This window comes from Echiichthys vipera (assembly GCF_963691815.1).
Source record: "Echiichthys vipera genome assembly, chromosome: 5".
Classification (NCBI taxonomy): Eukaryota; Metazoa; Chordata; class Actinopteri; order Perciformes; family Trachinidae; genus Echiichthys; species Echiichthys vipera.
In genome coordinates, this window is record NC_139830.1 from 14,921,614 (window position 1) to 14,944,107 (window position 22,494).

Consider the following 22,494-nt stretch of genomic DNA (forward strand, 5'->3'; position numbering starts at 1 on the left):
GTTTTATTTTAGTATTACATTTAAGATATTCTTTGAAATTTTACAAAAATAATCCAAGAAAATTATTTACATTCTGATTTCTTAATGCAAGTAAATGCCTTACATTATTGAGATAATGACTTCCTTCCTCTAAGCCTCTCGCTGCTGCTCTCTGAGTCTGTAATTGTGGCCACCAGTGCCTGAAACTAAACCTGTGTTGAAAAAAAGATTCAGTCAGCACATAGTGTAAGTACATATCCATTTTGGGAATGAAGCTTGATGATAATATGCTATACAAAGACAAAAGTAATCCTTAAAAAACAATTGCCTTGAGGTAAAGTAGCTATTAGATTCATTTTACTTTTTTGAAAATAAATTATTTTGACAGATTTTAAGGAAATGGGTTCTGATTATGGGATGAAGCTGTTCGTGAGAATAAAACCTGAGAATAGACCTTCAGTTTGTGGGTTTTGGCACAGGACTTTCTGCACACCCTACAAACCCTAAAAACAGACCGACTAGTAAAACATTTCATATAGCAATGGCTGCAGACATGGAAGCAGAGCTTATACACACCAGTAACATAAATGCACATTTCCTCTAGTGGGATCGTTTGCTTAAAGACTGGTATTACATACATCTTTTATCAATGTTGCAACAGTACAAATTCAGCCTTTTCATAGGCACAACACATGGCAGACACAAGAGCAAGCATCACCTCAGCCACCTGTTTAAACAAATACGCCATGAGGTGCATTGATATATTCTGAGTAAATTCAGTCTAATTCTAACTAATCAGTGTCGTGACAAAGTTTAATGTGCTGTGTCTTCATATAACATTTTTCTCCTTATAATAATACCAGATTTTGATGTGAGTTAACTGGGGCTGGTGCTGGTTAAAAGCACAAATATGTGGAGCAGCCTCCATGAGACAAACAGGTAAACAGATCTCACTGAAACACAATTTCCATTTTTAGTGAGTATGAGTACCAAAGGAACACGATCACATTCAGAAAGCGAAAAACACAAACTACAACACAGTCAGACCTGACTTTGAGCTTAAAATGAATGACAAAAGATTTAGTCAGTCACATGTTACGCCTTTCTTTCTGAGTAAGTGTAAAGACTTGCTTTAAGTCTGAAATTTAACAGCAAAATGAAACCGTATTCAGATATCTGTTCAAAATGTGAGACACATGATTTAGAGGTAACTGTTGAGTGAATGAGGCACATACGTCATATCAACAACTGCCAAGTATTTCGAAACGTTACTGACATACATGTTCACACATATTTCAAAAACAATGTGTTTGTCTTTTCTATTTAAAATATGTATAAAAAATATATATATCCCCACTTCCTGTCTCTTTGAAGGCTGAATTTTCCTTATCTTAATTATAATTTCTTATTTTAAATTTAGTATAAGGCCACTTCTCTTCCGTTGTTCAGGAAGAGTGATGTCTTTACAAGTGCTGGTTTTCAGAATTACATTTTTTTTGTACTAGTCTTCACAAGTCACATTTCCCATCGAATATCTCGTGCCACCATTGAAACCAAGGAGAATTGTTATATTTTTCTTCATAAGGAAAAAAAGACAACCGCATGTACATTCAACAAGTATTTCAATTATATCAAATGCTCTGTCAAATTCACAAAGTCTTCACAAGTCCAGTAGTACAAATATAGCATTTATGCTTCATATGAGATGATCGGATACAACATGTGATTCCCTGCAAATCTCGTGTGTGTGTGTGTATTTATGTGTGTGTGTGTGTGTGTGTGTGTGTGTGTGTGTGTGTGTGTGTGTGTGTGTGTGTGTGTGGACAAAGAGGGTAATTTCAGCTGGATTTGTCACAGCCGTGTCTCCCTGTCTGTGCTGTTGTCTCCCGTTTGTTGTGATTGGTCAGAATTAATAATGACAAACTCCTCCTTCCTGAGTGCCTCTAGCTCCGTTCCACCATTGGCCAAAGCTCCATGGATGGCATTTCGTTCCTCCTTCCTGAGCTGTCGACTGAGCAGAATGAAGCCTGGGATGCAAATAATGAACGAGATAGTCCGCAGGCTCAGAGTCAGACCCAGGTATGCTATCCTGAAAAGTTAAAATGTAAAAAAAGAAATAAATGATTGGGAGGAGGAATGGGAGGGAGGGCAGACATACACAGATGTAACTATTTTGTTATCTTAGAAGTGTAAACTCGTTATTCTCTGTATCTGTCTTTAGTCTGACACTTCCTCCACTCTAACCGATTTCCGTGGAGGAGGGGGGGTTCGATTTCGCTAGAGGCCAATATATCCGCCTGAATCCTAAGGTATAGAATATACTGGATATTCCTTGCTGAATTGAACATAATTGTAAGTCGACCCTGATGCTTAGCCATACCAACATACTGATACTGATCGTCCCTGAGACTGATATTAACTGAATCTTAAAGATGCAGAAAATGAAAGATCAACAAAACTCTGAATGCCTTGTGCTGGAATGTGAATACTACCTGTATGCAGTGGTGTTGTAGATTCTACAGGCTCCTATGCCTCCACACCTCTTCTGACCCCATTTTAGACATGTGGTGTCAATGATTGCTCCAAAGTAGATGGGTGCTGGGATTCCGGCTGTAAGACCAAAAACATTTTCACAACCAAATCCCCAAGAACTGAAAGACAACAAGTTATACTGTTTAGGGTAGTTGAATAGAATAAACAGTCAAATTTTGGCAAACACTCATTTGTGAGTGTATCTGGTAGTTCAAGTGACAGGAAAGCTAGGAAGAAAGATGGCAAATTCAAACCCAGGATAAGACATTAACTGTACATGGTTTGCATCTGCAACTTGCTTTATACTGTAGACAATATGTTTTGAAGGTGACTTACCAAGGGTACGTGTGGCCAGAGCATGGAAACCCAACGCCAAAGATTTCAGCTGTGGTTTGATGCACCTTAAAGAGAAATTGCAGGCATGTATCATAAACTGGCTAGAGAATATCTACAGCAGCACAAAATACAGCACATTCAGTGTTGGCTTAAGTTCCGCTTTAACGCCTTAGGAAAAAAAGTGATAATAATCCAATAAGTCCAACCGATGTACTCTAATAATGTAAACAATGTTCTATAACATAAAAAAGACTTTTCAACAAAGCAATGAGGAAGCAATACATTCATTGTATTATACCAACAGTATAAAACGACCTAGTAAGGTAGCAAGTAAACTCATTTAATTCCAGTGAGGCCATTGCATTCCAACAGGATCAGCTGATAAGGCTTTATGAGAGTGTTAACGTGTCATGTGTATGTAAAGTTGTCTCTGTGTCAATCCCCCAGGGTATTACAGGCACTTTTATACATATGATTTGGGAATGTCCAGAGGTTCTTCAATTTTGGAAATGAGAGAATTCTGTCTCATGTCTTTGTGTTATTGTTCTTATGTATGTTATAAATCAATAACAATTTGATCAAGGACAAAAAAGTTGACTCTGTTAAGTGCAGTTTCAGCCACCAGAGGCTGCTGTGGTGCACAGCAGAAGAAGCTATCCCTCTAGTCCAGGGGTTGTACAAGTTTTGATGACCGAGTGCCAATTTAGGGAGCCAGCATATGATTGAGGGCCACACATAAGATGTGCAAGCATTAAACAGAATATCTTTTCCATCTTAGTTCCACATAAAACTGTTGAGTACTCCTCTGAAATCACTGGATTTTGTTGATTTTCTTTGACATGTAGTATACTATAATACAACATTTTATGCCATTGTTCTTATGGCATAATACTCTTTCTCTTTTTAAAATACCATACAATTCTCTGACTTCTTATGGCATACTCTATGTATTTATGAATAACTTACTGTACTATGACTTTGACTTCTTATGACATTTTCATGACATACAATATGATGACTATTTATGATTGGGATGAATACTTAAGCTGTTAAGTGAGAAAAAAAAGTTAAATTAAGTCAAAATGTACAAAAAATGCTTAAATCAGGCATTGGGTAGCGTGTCTAAAGCAGTCATGGCATAATTTATTTGTAAAAAGTTAAGAAAAGTCAGTGTAGTGGGTCCAAAAAAGAAGCCAAAAAAAGTCATACTATAATATGTCGAAAAAAGGAAAAAAAGATAAAATATAATATGTCCAAAAAGGCTTAAATCAGTCATAGGGAAGCGTGTCTTCAAGCAGTCATGGCATAATCTGTTGAATAGAATAACATGTCGTATAAAAGATACATAAATGCATCAAACAACCTCATCTATTTTTATGATGTACTATACTGTGACACATTAGTATGAGTCATAGCTGTCATACTAATGTGGCAGTTCCCTTTACTTAATCCTTGACCAGTATCAGGAAATCATACAATTATCTAACAATCTCCTTAAGAAACAATAGTGCGAGAGCTACAGCACTGATTGTCACGACACTTTGTATCAGAAGGGCCAGTCGTGTTAGTACATTAATGAATGTTCACTGTTTCAATCCCAACCATCATTTATAGTACTTTATAGCAATAATGATGAAGTTAGCATTCTGCAGCAGTTTCTCACAGCTTCATGATTTATAATAACGACCATCGCCAGGCCTCATACAGGAGATTTGGTGCCAACACCTGCTGCTAACTTAACTGAATTCTAGCTTTTTGTTGGACTTAACAGGTTGTGCTTTGTTTGTAGGAATCAATGCCTGTTATCGTGTGCTCTCAAGAGCATATCATAGTCAACTATTGTTAGGAAATGTGCTCTCAATATGAATTCAGCAAGTTTGCACTTAGTGAATCACCAGTCTCCCTGACATATTTCTGAATATTACATCAGAGGTCATGAAGGATTGATGTGACTCTCAGTTGCCCATATCCTCCCACCTAGAGATTTAAACTTCAAGATATCATATGATTGGAAACACACTATCTTTGTTTGAAAGAGATAAGACACTGTTTATACGAGTGAGACACAAAAACAAAGACACAAACATGTAGCCATTGCCAATTACAGTAAGTCTGCTATAAATGGCCCATATAATTGTCTTGGAATGCTTTGATCGCTTCCCACAATTTCTGTAAATACTAATAAGCAGATCAGGCAGACGAAGGTCTTCGAAAAACGTCATTGACTCTGAACATGTCACTGAAGGACTCTAACTCAATCATCACTGCTACAAATATGGGTTATATAAATGCTGGATTGCAACATTTGTTGGCTTTTAAAGAGATTCTGAAACCAGCACCAACTACCGCTGCTCCAAAGGGTACAAATAATCAAAACCCAAATTAGATTTGCATCACTATATCAAATGTGAAATTATTTAACATGTTGAGGAGAAGAGCCTTGGAAAAATCCTAATATTTATACACTATAACATTTGCAAAATAGACAAAAAGTGAAATAATGGACATGCCATTAAAGATAGTATGACCCTTTATAGCAGTGTGAGCAATGATAATGTGGTTTCTTCAAACTCCATTTTCATTATATATATGTGTGTGTGTGTGTGTGTGTGTGTGTGTGTGTGTGTGTGTGTGTGTGTGTGTGTGTGTGTGTGTGTGTGTGTGTGTGTGTGTGTGTGTGTGTGTGTGTGTGTGTGTGTGTGTGTGTTGTGTGTGTGTGTGTGTGTATATATAAGTATATGTATGTATATATATATGTATATATATATATATATATATATATATATATATACAGTATGTTTATATATATATATATATATACAGTATGTTTATATACATATGTATATGTATATTAATGTGTATATATATAGTATATAAATTAAAATCTGACCTGATAAGAAACATGTAGCCTGGTGTGCCCCCGAGGGAGATTATGAAGGATGTGATGACAGAGAGAGCCAGGAAGTACGGGAACATCCTGTCACAGTCGTCCTTGTGAAGGCACTGACCTGTACTGGCCGTAAAGTTACCAGCTACACCGACGCAGCTACAGTTAGAGAAGACCTGCAGAGACATGCATATTTACACACATGTGACTATGTACAGCAGGAACATGAAATAATGTATAAAGAAAATATCACGACACCTGTAAACTCCATTAAGTGAATAATAAAAACATGCACAAGCACAGAGAATAGAGTGCTATGTGTATAACCATCTAAGGTTTACACTTAAAAAAGGCCACTTTCAGTTTCTTTAAATATCGCACAATACAGAGTAATAACAGGTGATTGCCCCTGGATCATACAGTAACGATGACATCTGATCATAAAACTTCATGGCTACATCGGTGTGTTTGACTTCACATAATCTTCAGTTTTTATTAATTTTCCAGGTGTCATTTTTCTTAAAGTTTGAGTACCTTGTCAACTTACTGTGTTTTTCCCTGAGCCAGAAGAGCCGGTACAGCCAGCAAGACAGGGAGAAACAAAAGTGATGCCATTGTCTCCACAGACTGGGTCCCAGTCACTCGCTGAACAAAAACAGTCTGAGTTGCAGTCTGTGAACACTGAGTGTTTATCATAAGATATCCTATCCATGCTGAAAGGAAGAGAGCGAGAGAAAAGTACACATGCCTTACATACCAGTATATAATAAAATACGTTATAGTGCTCTTTGCATAATTATACCTTGAAATGCTTACTTGTAATGCATGCGTAAGATAAGTCCTGTAGGCTGAAACAACATTACTGGACTTCTAGAAACTGAAAATGTCACTTTAAGAGAAAACTACGTTTTTGAAGTTTTAATCTTAATGTTGCTTTCTCTCCTAAATATCACTTCTTAAAACTAAATAAATAAAGAGATATTAGAGATATTATCCTTTTGCATTTTCTTTAAACATGGTTGGTGCCAGGGTGTGGCTGAGGTGAAGGGAGAGCATGATAAATTAAAAAACTTAATGAGCATCATCTGGCTGTTTTTAGTCAGCTGTTTTGTCAGCAGTGTCACCTCAGTTGTGTCGGCTGTTAACCTCAGTTCAGACTCACACACACAGGATGTTTTCTTTATTTATCTATTACATTATTTGTGGCTGGGTCACCCAAACTCAAAGTCTACTTTTAGTTCATCTGCTTGTGGTCATTTTGTGGTTGTTTTTATAGTTGCTTCTGGTTGTCTGTAGTAAGTATATGTACGTTTTTGGTTGATTTTTGTCAATAATCTTGCATCTTTTCATGCTCATTTTGCATCTCTGTAGTCATTTTAGGTCGTTTTTAGCTGTTTTGTGTGGATTTGTAGTAATTAAGCATCTATTTGTGATTTTTTGTGTTTTTCAGCAACATTGTGTGATAAAGGGCCCCTGAACCGGGTCTCTGTCAAGTAGGCCCATTTAATAATCCATCCATGGCCCCCATAGAAACCTATGCACATTTGTTGCCAATCGTCCATACATACTAGTCCACATTCTCATTCTTAACTTTTTTCTCAAACATTTTTGTTTTTGATTACATAAACCAATTCAGGAATAAGATGCAGACCTTACTTGGACCTCCATTCTATCACTATCGTACATAAGAAACCAAACAACTCAATCTCCTGACCAGATGTACTTGAATTTCCCAATTCCATAAGTAGAAAATCATGAGGTGCATTTAAGGTGTGGTAAGTAATGACCTGTCTGTTAGATCAATAACTTAACTGTGATTTACTGAATTTGGACTAATAATATAATTTGATAACTGTAACCCCAACATACAATGTGATGAATGACTCACCTGTATGAAAGGGTCACCCCGGCTACCTTGGCATTCTCGCAACTCATTGCGAAGAAGAACAGCGACAGGAAGTAACCGATCAGAGATGTGCTGAAGGCAAACCTAGCAGCTCCCATGATGTTCAGCTTCAGCCTCTTCATCAGTAGACCTCCAGAAAACATCCCCAGTGCCACAGCAGGGATATTGATCACACCTAAGGTTAGGAGAAACGGCAAAGCACAAAATCAAATATTAATTTAAATTTAAATGTAATATGTTGCTTAAAAGGTTAAATCCAGATTTGAACAAAGACAGACAATATGATTTAATATTTTATCAAAAGTTTGGAGATCATCTTTCAACACTTGCTTATTCGGAGAGGGGGAATATAAGAAATGTCAAGTCGTATTGATCAAAAAAGAACCCTGCTGTTTATTTTTTTCAGTCTCTTCTTTTATAGCTTCATTTAAAATGCAAAGACGTGATCTTTTATCTACGTCATAAGCTCTGGTCAGTAATATTGCATTCTCTTTCATATGCATTCAGTCTCTTCAGTGCAGGCATGTCCTTTGATGAGACCACATGTGATAGAGACTTTCATCTCATGTTATCAACTTCATTAGATATTTCATTTCGTATGCTAAGCACTCTTCGAATCTACAAAGCCTTCATCTCTGCAGCTGTGGCATTTAGTAGGCTGACTTAGAACCCCTAACCCAGTTCTCCTTTCCTTACACTATCCCTCTCCAAAGGCTTTTTTCTGCTTCATTCAGCAAATGCAAAATGCCATAAATTAAGTGGGAAAACAATGCTAAACCTGTAGATAAACTGATATGATGTATGGAAAGAAACCCTGTGAATATGGGATTATAAAGATGTTAAAAGTCTTACACTGTAAACTTTACAGTGTATGTTTTGTACATACATGACACTAGAATTAATTTTAGCTAACAAGGCACATCCAAAAGCTTTCTTGAATAATGTCAACCAATCAGATGCGCCTCCTCTGAGTCTGTTATGTGCTGATTATCTACAGTAAGTTGTAAAGAATTATGTGACATAGAGCATGTGTATCATACCCATGAGAAAGTTGGCCTTTGAGGCAGATTGCCTGAAGTGCTGCTCGATGTACTTCGGTTTGTAGGTGACCATGCCGATGAGGGAGTTCAGCTGGATGATTGTCACACACAGGTAGATCAAATACACAGGGTGTCCCAGCAGAGTTCGCAGAGTTGGAATAAAGTCTGTAGTGGGATATAAATCTGAGTTTAAACACACCTGAAAATGTTAAATATGTAATATCTCTACATAATAGTGACTACTGCCTAACAATCTCTCATTACTGCTAGGAAATGGAGTTGGCCTTTCTATTACGTGAAGTAATATGAAGTATTGCCGACTGTCCATAGGACAAAATTAAAGTGTAGAATGTAAAAATGTTTGGCAGTGCCAAAAAGAACACTATCCCAGCCAGAGTGTTTAAGTGGAGGGGAGCTGACTCCCCGCTTACATGCATCCCACTATGTAACTTTACTATGTGATGACTTTTAGTCTTTGAGTTTTTGGGCTATGGAGCAATGTTCTTTGATGTGGGTCACTTGTTGTCTTGTTTGTACCTTGCACCGAACACACCCGCATGCACGTGGGCGACATTCACATGCTGCTCTTGGTTTCACACTATTCTGCTGATTGACGGTTGGTGGAGGTAATGCGCCAACATACCTGGCAATGAGTAAGCCTGCATATCAACAATTCAAGAAATAAAATCGTCTTCGCAAATACAGGTATTTCTCAATTTCAAAGCCCCTAGGTGTAGATTTTGTATAGCAATATTGGGAATTATTTTGATCATGTATATCTCGGCCTGAGCCCCGACAACATCGAGCCAGCGAAATCCCTATTGTATTTGCTCCGTTTTTTTTATTATTCACTCCAATGTATTGCCTTTTCGAGGGCTTTATCATAGAAACTCACTAAACTTCACAAATAACTCTGGAGTGGTAAAATCTACATATTTCATTGGTTTCAGAACTAGGCATGGCAAATTAACTCTCTAGCGCCCCCAAGGATACAGCCCCTAGTCCCAGATTGACATAAATTCATGAAAAGAGATACAAAAAAGCATCATGGAGCGATATCCTAAACTCAACAGGAATTCAACCCTTTTTGAATTTTATGGCCTTTTACTCACATTTGAACGTGTCATACTAACCTGATTAACTTCAAAATCAATCAGTGCCATCAACATGTCTCATCAAACAGTACTGAAAACTTTCACTGCATTGAGTTGATGTGGCCTGCTGCCAAAATGCCCCACATTTCTCATGCAAGAGAGTCCTACTATCAAGTGTTTAATTTTGTACATATTTCAGATCATAACTATTTACTTTGGTAAATATGGAGAAGTTTGTTTTTTCCTATTTTTTTCAGACTTCAGCCAGGTCCCCCGATACGGGCCGGGTGCGAGGGCCCCATCACTGCTGCTTGCAGCTTAAATTTTTTGTAAAATATTCAATCCATCAATAACAGAGACAATTGGTGAAATCTGAAGTGCTGAAGAGATATGAACATGTTACACTTAATAATTGATGACTATAGACCTCCCAAACTATCCTTACCTTTGGCCATCTCTATGAAAGTAGTATTTTCGTCTGCAGGAATCTTGTGCTTCAGAAGAGGAGGGTCTTTAATGAAACTTGTCTGCTCTGGTGTGCAGTTTTCAGGGCCCTGGGGCCCGGGTATGGGCAGGGAGCGGGGTAGAAACCAGAATGGGATGGCAGAGAGCAGGGTTATGACCCCAGCTATAAGGTATCCCAGCCACCAGGCCCCCACCCAGCGGGCATCTGCTGGGGTGATGGTGATAGTTTCTGTGTTGGGGATACAGATGATAAGCTGTAACAAATCCTCAGTGATATACTAATGGTTAAACACAGATCCTGTATGGCTTAGTGGAAAATTTTTTAATGTGATATGCAGTTTTTCAAATTCTTTCTATTCAGCCTTTTGATCACTACAATTTCTGAAATGAAAAGCTTGACATGGAGGTTTGTTCAAGCGGTCAGTATGTGAAAACATTAAAACATCAAAACTTTAGAGCTTATGGTTTGGGTTAACTATTCTATTAACAAAGTTAACTTAGTTTTAATCATTCTTGAAATGCTTTTCACTGGGTTATTACCTGGATTTTTTTTTTACTTTTCTTTGCTGATTACATACCACTTTCCTCTGTTGCCCTTTTCTCTCTCATGTTCTTTTTTCCTACTACTTTTCTATTTTTCTGTCCTGCTTCTCCTTCTCCCTCTGCTGCACTCGATTTGCTCTATTTTATTTGATATCACAGGGCTTTGCCTTTCTTATCCCTCGCCATGCCTTGTTCATTACCTAATTGACGCTAATCCTGTACACCTGTTCTGACTCTATGAGACTTACATATTCTGCATGTGATCCACTTGCGGTTATATCATGCCTCAGTTTTATGAATGAAAAGGTCTTTTTTCATAGCAGACAGTTTGATCTGTAATGGTAGGAAAACTACAGGTTTTACGAACAACATTAACAAATGGCTCTGTTCTATTCAGGTGTCCCAGATAGTTATGACAGTGAGCTAACATGCACAATACCAGGACCCTGAAACCATATTCTGTGATCATTTATTTTATTACTTACACCAGTGCATTGCCTGTGACATATGTCTGGGGAAAAATATCTACTTTACATTGTTGGTTCTTGAGAGAACTTAACTCTCACTTTTATTGTATCTTAATTATTGTATTTCAATGTCTGACCCATGACCCAATTACAGGTTTTCTGCCAGACAGTCATCTTCCATATAGTGTATGATGAGAAAAAAAGTTTTTAAATCCATTCACATAAATGCTTTGTGAGTCTAGAATGAGGAGTAATATCAATGGTGTCCAGACACTAGACAAGCCATCAAATTCACATCATGATGTGGCCTTAAAATACCCATGTAGTCCTCCTAGTGTTTAAACTCACCCATTTTTACAAATCCAATGTCCACATAGATTTTGGCACATAGGGAGCCTAACAGGTAGCCAAACACAGGTCCAACCACAGAAATGGTCTGCACACAGCCTAAGACATAATAATAAACACACCCAAAGAGACAACACCCAAATGGTTAGAACTCTAGCTAACAACTGAGACACTAGATAGAATACAATCCTTTTGTCACACAGTTTACATACATAATGATTTACACTATATACTGCTTAAAGCCTCATTCATTTTGGAAAGAAAGCATGTTCTTCATCAGTAATGCTCATCTAACACTATTATCAAACACAAAAGGAATTTGCAGTCTTGCTCATATCTGAACACCACTGCACATGGCAGAGCTTTCAACAAGTGTTGCATTATTGTGACATATTGCAATGTGCTACTGTATGCAGACAGCTGTGTTTGTTGCTTCACATGAGGACTGCAGCTACATTTTAATGATTCACCATCATTCATTCACGCCATAAGCATGAAACAGGATTGCTGAGTGCATTTGAGACATGGATGTTTACTACCAACGAGCACAATGGCTGACAGTTTTGTGGAACTCCAAACATTATTCTTCCCTACTTAAAGCTTATAGTTGCATCTTGGTCAGAACGGAGAAATATATTCTCAGCGTTCAACTAACTTCAAGGTGTGTCTACACAGAACCCCGCTACCGCTTATTTTTGGTGGTACTTTAGAAATTACATTTGCAGATCATATGCATGGGATATCTTCAATGATTACATTACATTACATTTCATTTAGCTGACATTTTGTCCAAAGCAACTTCCAATAAGTGCATTCAACAATAAGGGTACAAACCAGAAGCGCAATTTATTAAGTAAGTTTGGTAGCTTCAAATAAGCCGATCAATGAAATGTCACATATAAGTGCTTTTCCCCCCTATCTTTTAATCTTCTTAGCCAAGGTGCAGTCAAAAGTGATGTGTTTTTAGCCTGTGGCGGAAGATGTGTAGATTTTCTGCCTTCCGAATGTTGATGGAGAGCTGATAAAGTGTGATTACATTTTAAGTATATCTCTACCACTGGGTGAGGTTTTCTTACCAACGTAAAGCGCGGCATTCTCCTCAGTAGCAAAATCATCTATATAAGAGATCCCAAGTGGCTGAACAGGCGTCTCTCCGATCCCCCGCAAGACATTTCCCAGGAGCACATAGATCCACATCGACAGGTTGGAGTCTCCTTCACAGCCTGGAGGAAAAGATGAGTGTTATCTCGACATCTTTACTTGCCTACTGTACACTAGTGTGTATGCATATGTCTGTGAGCTCACCTGTAGCTGGCATTTGAGGCAGTTTACCGTCTTGCATCAGGTCCGCTGGTGAGCCCACTGGACATGGAGACGGGTTAAGTGTTGAGTTCACTACCCACCGCACAGATGTTTCGAATTGATAGCTGTACACAAAACACAAATGGAACAATACATTAAATGCAGTGGACAGAGATTAAATAATAATTTTACTTGATTATAGGGAAGCTGTGCATCTAGAGTCTAGACTCAGTGGAGCAGCAATATGTTTGACCTGATAGGCAGACACAATTACAGCGCTATACTAGGCACAGTAATATATCATGGTCGTATTGGTGTATCTTTTCCAGACAACAAACATAAGGATTAAAATGGAAAATAGCATGAGATAAAATGTCCCTGTTGTATTGATACAACTCATCTGGATCAATAGCACACATTAATTGTTCTCGTTGATATGATTTGTTATCTTAATATTTGGCATAGCTTGTAAATCATGTTTTGTTTTGTTTAAAATACATGTTTAAATACATGGCTGAATATCAAATCAACATCTCCTGTGCAGCTGTTATTGATGTATTGGAAACTTAAGCATTACTTGTATTGAATCCATGTTTCGTATGTATTTAAAAATATACCTGAGATTGAGTTTACAGTTGAAACCAAACAGCAGCAACAACAACCAGGCCCATCTAGTCTTTTTAACTCACCGTCCGATGATGAAGTGAGGCAGAGCGATAATGAAGGTGCCAATGGACATCAGTACACAACCCACTGCGATGATCTTCGGACGATGGAGCTTGGCCCCAAAGTAACTGACGAAAGCAATCACCAACAGGTTACCTAGGAAGACGGAGGCAACCAGAAACACCGGGATTTATATTGCTACTACATCTCCACAGGATGAAGAAAGGGTAGGAGTTTCAGCAAATCAAAGAATAATTGCATCATTCTATTTCATTTAAACCAGCTTTTTTATGATGTTGCGGGTAATCCAGATGGGGCTCTGTATGCTGTTGCATCAAAATCTGATATTACTAATGAATGTGTAAATGTCTTTTTTTTACTTGCTTTCTGTAGTAAAATAAGATACATGAATCCGATGGAAAATCTAAAAATGAATAAATAAAATAAAAACAATACAAGGAGCACACCCGAGGAGTTAACACTCTCTCAGTGGTTGCTTTGTTGAAAGTGTTGTTAAAATTAAAAGGTATGTGGTGCTAGGTTGAGGGCTGCAGGTGAGGTTGTGGGAACCTGTACATTTTACACAAAGGTTATATTTGTTTAGACAAACCAGGCTTAGTGGCAAATGCCACCCCTGTGTATGCCTTGTTATCATCTCAGTTTCCCAAAAGGGGCCGTAACAGTATACCCAAACATTACGATGTGCCTATGTATTACTTCTGTATTAAATTCTCATGTGAAAACTATATCCGATGAAATCTGATCACAAGACTGTTGTGGAAATCTGTAGCTTGAAACAAAATCTCATGCTTCCGCTAAGATTTGTATCATCTTCAGCGTGCAGCAGCAAATGATTTAGATGGCATAAAATTGAACACAATGCTGGGTGTGAACCGTTTCTCTATTGTCACCTTTTTAGCGTATTGTATCTATCATCAACATGGAAACTCCATTGTAAAAAAACAAGGTGGAAAACTGGCCTTGAAAGAAAAGCTTAAGCCATGCTGCCTGACCTTTTTCAAGGCTAATTTAATGGGATGACGTCAAACCTTCCAACAACTCTTCAGCTGCTGTTTTGTGTGAGGGACAGAGTGCAACATTGAGAAAGGTCAAGTAACGAGTAAATGTGTTTGTATGTAAATGCAAATTAAATTCTTAGACGTGCTTCTTTTACATTGCAATGTTAGTGACCAGAGCAAACGAGGTGGTTGTGTGTACTTTCCCAGAGTGAAAAAGATGACCTTGTTTCCTTAAAAACTCATTTCATTATTAATGATCATTTTGCATGTTTATTTAGCACTTCTAGCTTTTTTTTTAAACAAGTATGTGCATGTACATGCTTAGAGTGATTCATGAAGCATATGCAAAAGAGCATCAGCTGTGCACATCATCCATCATTAGCACACTCCTTTTCTCTTATTTCTTTCTCTCTTTCTCGGCTCTACTTTTGCTCTCCTCTTGTTTCCTGCACTTCTCCCTTTTTCTTCCCTTTTCATGCTGTCCTGCTCTGCCTCCATGTTACCCTGGTAACGGCCCTATAGAAAAAGCTTGTTGCCTAGGCCACATGAGAGAAGCCGCTTTCACAGGAGACACGAAGATATGGAGGGAGTGTGATCTGGAGTATTCAGCTCTTATTGCGCTGGAGGTGTCATCCTCACCTATTTCGTCCAGCAGATACGCCCTACCTCTATCAGAGTAACAGCAGGTTGCGCACTGCCCCATAATGTCATTGAGGAGAAAAAATGTAAATTATTCGTCACTACTATTGTGTCACCGTGGGCCCAAACTGCCTCACTGACAGCAAAAGCGATAGTGAGCGATAGTGAAAGGCTACTTTAATCTTGCATGAATCATGTCTCTTTGCTTCTTATCTCGCCTCGCAAGCTATGTATAATTTATAACCTACAAGAGACACTGTAGTTGAATGGACTAGCCTTACAATAACTGGCTTAGAAACTAGTCAGGGGATAATCTAGGAGCACACTTTGCTTAATGTCATCAAGAATTCTTCAGTGTTAAGATAAACCACAGGTCACATACAGCATGTACAGCAGTTGTGGTATACAGTAGTACTGTAAAACAGACTTACTTTATTTTTGTGTCATTCACATGAAGATCCCAACCATTGTTGGTTTACGAGACGCAAAAAAGGAATTCATTTCATTACAAAGTCATCTTACAGCTTTGTCTACAACAAAATATTCTGCTTTTTCTCCCAGGCTTGATAAAATCTGTTACCAAGAAGTTCCGTTCCTGAAGCACAAGTCAACTTTTTCATAGTCATCCGACCACAAGAAATCGACATAAATGGAGGTAATTTGAGTAAAAAATCGTAGACAGGACACTAAAAAATGAACCTCATTCTCTTTAATGAGTAAAATCAGTGGAGTTCCCTTTTAAAAGCAGTTGTTTCATTAAAGAAAAAGCCAATGTCCAGTTGGACTGGGATTGTTAGTGCCCTGAGACATAGATCACACATCTTTGGCATTTTTGAGCAGCAATTTTTTTGTCACTTCTTAGCAAACATATATATGATACAGATATACTGGTATACAGATATACTGGTATCTGGGCTAAATAAATAATAGCTAATAATATTGGCCATGCCAAAACATCTGATTTTTATCCATTTTTGTTGTCTGTTTTTTTCATCATCTACCTAATTCTGTATTAAAAAGACGTGTTTCTAAAATACCTACATCACCAGTGTGTAAAAAATCAGTTGGACATACAGTGCAAGAAAAGGGTGAATGTGCTAGTTTATATAAATGTCTGCATGGGTTGCGCTTACACAACAAATTAATTTGGTATTGCCTGAAGGCCTCTGCTGCTTAAACTGAGAATAATGTCAGAGAAGTTATTACATACAAAAACCTTTTTGTAAAGTCTGGCTGCTCACAGCAAAAAGAGAGCTGTTATGTCCCTGCTCAACACTATGACTCACTATGCACACACGCACACACACACCTCTGTCCTCTTCATGAATCCTTTATCTGCAGCTTGAATACCTCTGTGACCCGTTCATACTTACGTCCCAGAGACAGGAAGCGAGAAGGAAGGGGAGCCCGTGAACAGAGGCTGCAAATGGAACAACTAAATAAAAGCAGTGACTGACAGGCCTACTCACCTATCTCGAAGCTCCCATCAATGACACCTATAAGGTAACTGGGGATGTCAAAGCGCCTCTCCAGCTGAGTTATTGTGCTCTTCATGTAGCTCCCTGACAGAGCCTTTGAAAAATAGGCAAAGGACAAAGCCACCAGAAACATCTGGGAGAAGACAGTAAGATGAGAAAAGAAACAAAGAAAGGGATTTTACATTAATATGCAAAGGAACATGAACATACTGTTCATGCAAGCAAATACATTGTTCTAAACTAATTAACTGCTTGATTGTGAGATGTTCACACTTTTGTTTTGCCCACGGTTGCTACAATGCATGAACTCCCCTATTAACCTGATTTCACTGGTCTAACATTCACAAATTAACAAGTGCCATTGTCGCAGGTATAATGGGATTCAGATGAGTTAAAGCTTGTTGAGGGGGAGGAGTGGGATGGAGATGAACACAAGTGTAGGTCAGATAGCAACTGCCAACATCAGTGAGAGAATAACTGGCTTGGTAAGGAGAAGGGGATTTAATAAGTGTAGAATTCCTCCTACTCCTTTTTCGAACATGTAAGATTTAATTTGTGTTTACGAGAAATGTATTAATTTGTGCATACTGTTCATTTCATTTAACTGTTTATTTAATTGTATTGTTATTGTGTGTGTTTTTTGTTATTAATGTTTGTGTTTGTTTACTTTTTTTTTTTACATGTTATAAATTAAGAAACGAAAGTAAAAAAGAAAGACGGACTACCACAGGGCTACAGGGAAGTTCCTCATAATAAAATAAGTCAAAACCATACATGACAACAAATAGCAAGTAAAAGGCAGTTCAAACTCTGCAGCCACCAAACCTAGCTGAGAAAGAGAAGGGATATTGTTTTCACCTTGATTTGTTTGTGCTATAATGAGACTGAAGAGTGGTGAGCCACCCCCAACACTGACTGGGTCCAGATCCACAATTCTCCAAAGAGTTAACTTCTGACCAAATGCACTAATAAATGCATGCATTCATAGCTGGCAGAGGTCCAACTCTCAGATTCAGTTTCCTTATTAACATCAAAGAACTCCCAAAACCTACTTAGAACTATAGTTGTACTTTTGTCTCTCTGGGAAATGAGTAATCAACATACTGAAACATTCTGAACAACACATTTTGATTCCTTTAAATCTAATTCAATAAATACTTTTTTTAGCTTTTTATTTTCAAAATGTGCCTGTTGGGATGTAATTGATTAAACTTATAGACTTAAAGATGTCTAGGCACTGTGCCAAGGCACACTTCCCATGCTTCCTTGAGATTTCATGGAAAGAGGTGGTGATCAATGACAAAGAGAACTCAAATAGTCTTACTTTTGTGTTTAGGTTTCCATTTTCAAAATATGAAAAACCTAAAGCACAATGTACGTGTGACTATAGCAATAGTAGGGCTGTCAGTCTATTCAATGTTTTAATTGTGATTAATCGCACGATTGCCCATAGTTAACTTGCGATTATTCGCAAATTATTCACACATTTATTTATCTGTTTTAGTACAGCAAGGGAATATTTTTCAGGTTTTTAATACTCTTATCAACATGTGAGTGGACAAATATGCTTCCTTTATGCAAATGTAGGTTAATTATTATACCAACAATCCAAAACAATAACAAACATTCAGAATATTCTCCAGAATGACATAAAAGTTACTGCAAGCTAAAAAAAATATGCTGATTCACTGCAATATATGTGCAGTCGTTGGATGCGATGCAAAATATTTCAAGCAGACCCTCGTCCTCTTCAATGTTAATCAGCGCGCAAGTGGTAGCCACCCAGCTATCACTGTTGAAAGTTTGTTGCAAGGGGAAGGAGGGCCGTGGTTCTTGTACTGCATCCCGTTCCGTTACTGGGTGTCCAGTACTGGCATTAAAAAAAGCAGCGCACATGAGAATCACATTACCCAAACCAGAGACATATCACGGTCGTAGACAGAATAATAACTGAAAGTATTGTTCACCTCTAGCCTATCCCAACAAAATCTCCAAAAAGTGCAAATAATCAGCATTGAGGATGCAGGATGTTTGACCTTTTGACCATTTAGCGGGAGTTGAATTGGAAGCAGCTGACTATACTACCAGTGCTGGTAAAAATGCATTAACAAAGTTAGAGAGGGAAAGTAGGTAAAGCTGTGAAAAGAAATCTATTCAGCATATTAGACGACAGTTTTATGACAATAACTTGTCTTATACCTGCACCTCTCCTCATACAAAATGTCCATTTACATGATATGATGGGATCAATGCAAAGAAGCCTCTGTTGAGATCATGCTGACTACCAGTGCTGGCTGCGGGGCATAAACAAAAATAGCAAATCCCATGCACATGTCCTGGAGCAAAAGCATGCATACAACTATGTACAACCTATTAATGTGCCATGGTGGAAAAGGAGAACTGAAAGCTGATTGAAATGGCTGATTCACATCAGCCCCTCACACACATTCCCCACAGATTTTTTTTGTAAATGGAATTTAGCTCTTATTCAATAGTTTCCAGTAAAGAGGGGGAATAAATTAGTAATACAATTATTACAATTTTGTTACCTAGTTATTTCCAGTCTTGGTGCTACGCAGAGACGACAGTGGTATCCATCTTCTCATCAAACTCTCAGAAAAAAACAATTACTAGGTGTGACTTTCTTAACTGAAAAAATCACGGGTGAAAATAATAATTATTTAATGATGTCTTACTTTTTCGGATAACATCTTGGTCATTTTGGGATTTGCAACAATGGTATGCATTGTGACATTTTCATTCTGTTATTTGAATTGGTTTTTGCAAAGTGCCAAATAAACAGTAGCCCCATTCACTAAGCGTGTGAATGTTTTCATTTGTCATTTGTCATCGTTATCCCCGAAGCCATTTCAGTCAAAAGCATCTGGCCTCCAAGAGGCTTCATCAGTTAATGTACACATCTGACCGCATCTGATCGTTGGAGCAGTCCCAGCCTGGTCAGATGCGTACATGAACTGATGAAGCCTCTTTGATGAGAGGTGAAAAGTCTTCCTAGAAAAATAACCAAGTCAAGTTGCTTTTGACTGAAATTGCTTTGGGAACCCATTCACTAAAAAGATATTCACATTAAGACTGTTTTAAAACTGAAACCATCCTTTAAATCAGGAGTCTGCCGCGCACACACACACACACACACACACACACACACACACACACACACACACACACACACACACACACACACACAAATAGTTTTCTGTTATTTGTTGAGTGATGTCATAAAGTAGAAAATAACTTATCATACAATACATAACAGGATCGAAAGTGTTGAGGGAGTTCTGAGATGGTCTTTGAAGCAAGAAACGAACAAGAAAGGGACATTGTAGCTCAAAGGTTTTAGTCTTATTGGTGGAATTAACAAAAAAGCAGAGCATAACATTGAGCACAGGATTAGAGTGGAAACGGGCTGTGCCATGTCCCACCCAGCCGGTCGGTCACCAAACAATTCTGAGAAGAAATACAAGTCTGTCCTGCAGTCTGTATTATGATAAGCTGCTTGAACACCATTGTCTCACATCACTTTCATGTAGTGGAAAGAGCAACAAGAATGCCTGATCTCTTTTTTCTTTTGTCGTTGTTAAGAAGGTTGTTTGAGGTGGGAACATGAAAAGAGAAGAGGGAAAGCCTGAGGGGGTCTATTTATAACAATTTGAGATTTTCTCATTGTGTCATTTTCATAATGGCAACAAGAGGATACAAGAGTAACATCATTGTAAAAAAAATGCTGAAGTAGAAAACTTTGCCTGATTCAAGGGTCTTTATCGCTATATGACTTTCACTCTAGCTGATTGTTTTTTTTACTCAATGTTGTTTAGATGAGTAAGCTGTGGTGTTGCCTAATAAGGCTAAAATATGGATGACAGGTGGGTTTTGTTTTCTATCACCGATATATGATTAATTAGTTATTTATTTATAATGGTAAATGCTAAATATGAGGTCATCTCTCTGTCCCCTTCTCTCTACTGTCAGCTATTTGATAAAGACATAATATCCCCCAAAACACGAGTCATAAAGTCAGCAAATAGACTTAATTATGTCCATCATAATGCTAACATCATGCACAGGGGTGCCCCTATGCTACTGGTCATATCATATCAAGAAAGGCTATACTCTAGCAGCGAAGCTGCAAAGTGTATTAAATTGAACAATGGTGTATTTTATGGCGTATTTTCATTTGTAAGAAAATTATTGTATCATTTAAAAAACAAAGTTGAACATAGTCTTGCTTTAATGTATTAACTATACCAAACAAGGAATAGTCAAGCACTGACAGTGTGAGCAATAAGGAGGCTTTCCCACTTAATTCACTCAGCTCATCACATCTGAATCTCAATAATCATCAACAGTCATTCTTCATGGCAGAGTCCGAGCAGGAGCCCTATCGTTTTCTGTCCTGCTAAGTGCACGAGTGGAAAATTCACCGGAAAGCCATGAGTGAATATAATATATTATAGAAGGCCCTCCATTCTGCATATTACATTAGTCACGTATAGTCTGGAAAACAGACAAATCTGCCGAGCTCATGTTTCGTTACCCCCCCCCCCTTCCCTCCCATTCACACAGTTTTCCAGCCGATCTGCTGGTCCTCAACCATATATCTCATGTGGGGCCGGTTTAAGACGATGGTTGCCTTTTAGCCTTAATTTGAAAAAAGTCACCATTTTTTCCTGCTTGAAAACAGACCGAGCAACGGCCCAACTTTCAGCACTACGTTTTCCGTTGCTGTGATTGGTTGTAGGTGTATCTAATTGCGTCCACAGGCAATTTGGTCTGCATGGTATCCCTCATGGACACAGACATCATCATTGTGGAAGTGACTTGTTGAGCTGCAATTTGATTATTTATGTAGTACAATCACACATACAGTTCACACATGTGAGTTTGCGTACCTTTAGGCTGGTGCAGGGCGAGGAGCGCTGCTCTCTGGCCACGGCATCACTGCGTCCATTCCCCTGCGCACGACTTTGGTCAGCTTCTACCTCCATCCTCCAGATATGCCTCTGTGTCTCCTTAGAAGAAGTCTCCCACGTAATGCAGTTTCTTGGCACTGATGCATGCAATCCTGCAAATGGATAATTCAAGCATGTGACCCACTTCTCATCCTCTGCAAAAAAAAACCCAGAAACATGTCTGCAGCAGCCAGCAGAGAGGGGACTGACACACAAACACACAACACAATAGACCCTGTATGTGTTCTTGAGATCTTAAGACTTAAATCACAACCAAACATTGTAATGGCACGGATGACGTGGGCACTTTTTCATTTCTAGTTAACTCATTTAAGCCAGTGTCAAAAACTCTGAGTTACACATCCCTACAACTACATACTTTGGTGTAACTCACAGCATGTGACCACATGCTATGAAGCATGAACTCGGGTTGTGAAGTGTGGTAAAACCATAATCTTAAGCCTACAGTATTATAGAAAACACTTAAGAGGAACTTCTATTTGCTATAAGGTCATTGCTTTTGTTGTGGAAAGGTTTTGTAAAATATGTGTCAGAATCTCACCAACACTGACAGCACCGCTGCTCTGGGGCCGCATTTAACATCTTAAGGCTAAGAGAAGACTTAACCTGCTGATTTAGGAGTAACTAAAATAAGGGGTGTTTCAATCCTAATTTTAGGACTCCTAACTTTTTAAGATAAGTGTAATTCACAAAGCATTTTAGTGCTAAAAGTAGCTTCTAGACCTATAAAAACGGAGGAGTCCTTTCGAGGACTCCTAAGTCACTAAGAGTAAATTAGAAACAACCTCACATGGCTGATGCC

General features: G+C 38.2%; 1 protein-coding gene across 1 annotated transcript; it reads right to left on the reverse strand.

The window, feature by feature from the left end:
* Nucleotides 1-1,830: 1,830 nt before the first annotated feature.
* slco1c1 (solute carrier organic anion transporter family, member 1C1) lies at nt 1,831-21,709 on the reverse strand (the record flags this gene model as incomplete). The annotated part of the gene is made up of 14 exons (XM_083914495.1): nt 21,612-21,709; nt 16,693-16,834; nt 13,589-13,721; nt 12,903-13,024; nt 12,674-12,820; nt 11,598-11,696; nt 10,220-10,468; nt 8,681-8,845; nt 7,623-7,815; nt 6,282-6,447; nt 5,738-5,910; nt 2,848-2,912; nt 2,472-2,589; nt 1,831-2,068 (listed from the first exon to the last, which is right to left on the reverse strand). Exons 1-14 carry the CDS (start codon nt 21,705-21,707, stop codon nt 1,831-1,833), a joined length of 2,106 nt encoding a protein of 701 aa, XP_083770621.1. The 5' UTR covers nt 21,708-21,709.
* Nucleotides 21,710-22,494: the final 785 nt, after the last annotated feature.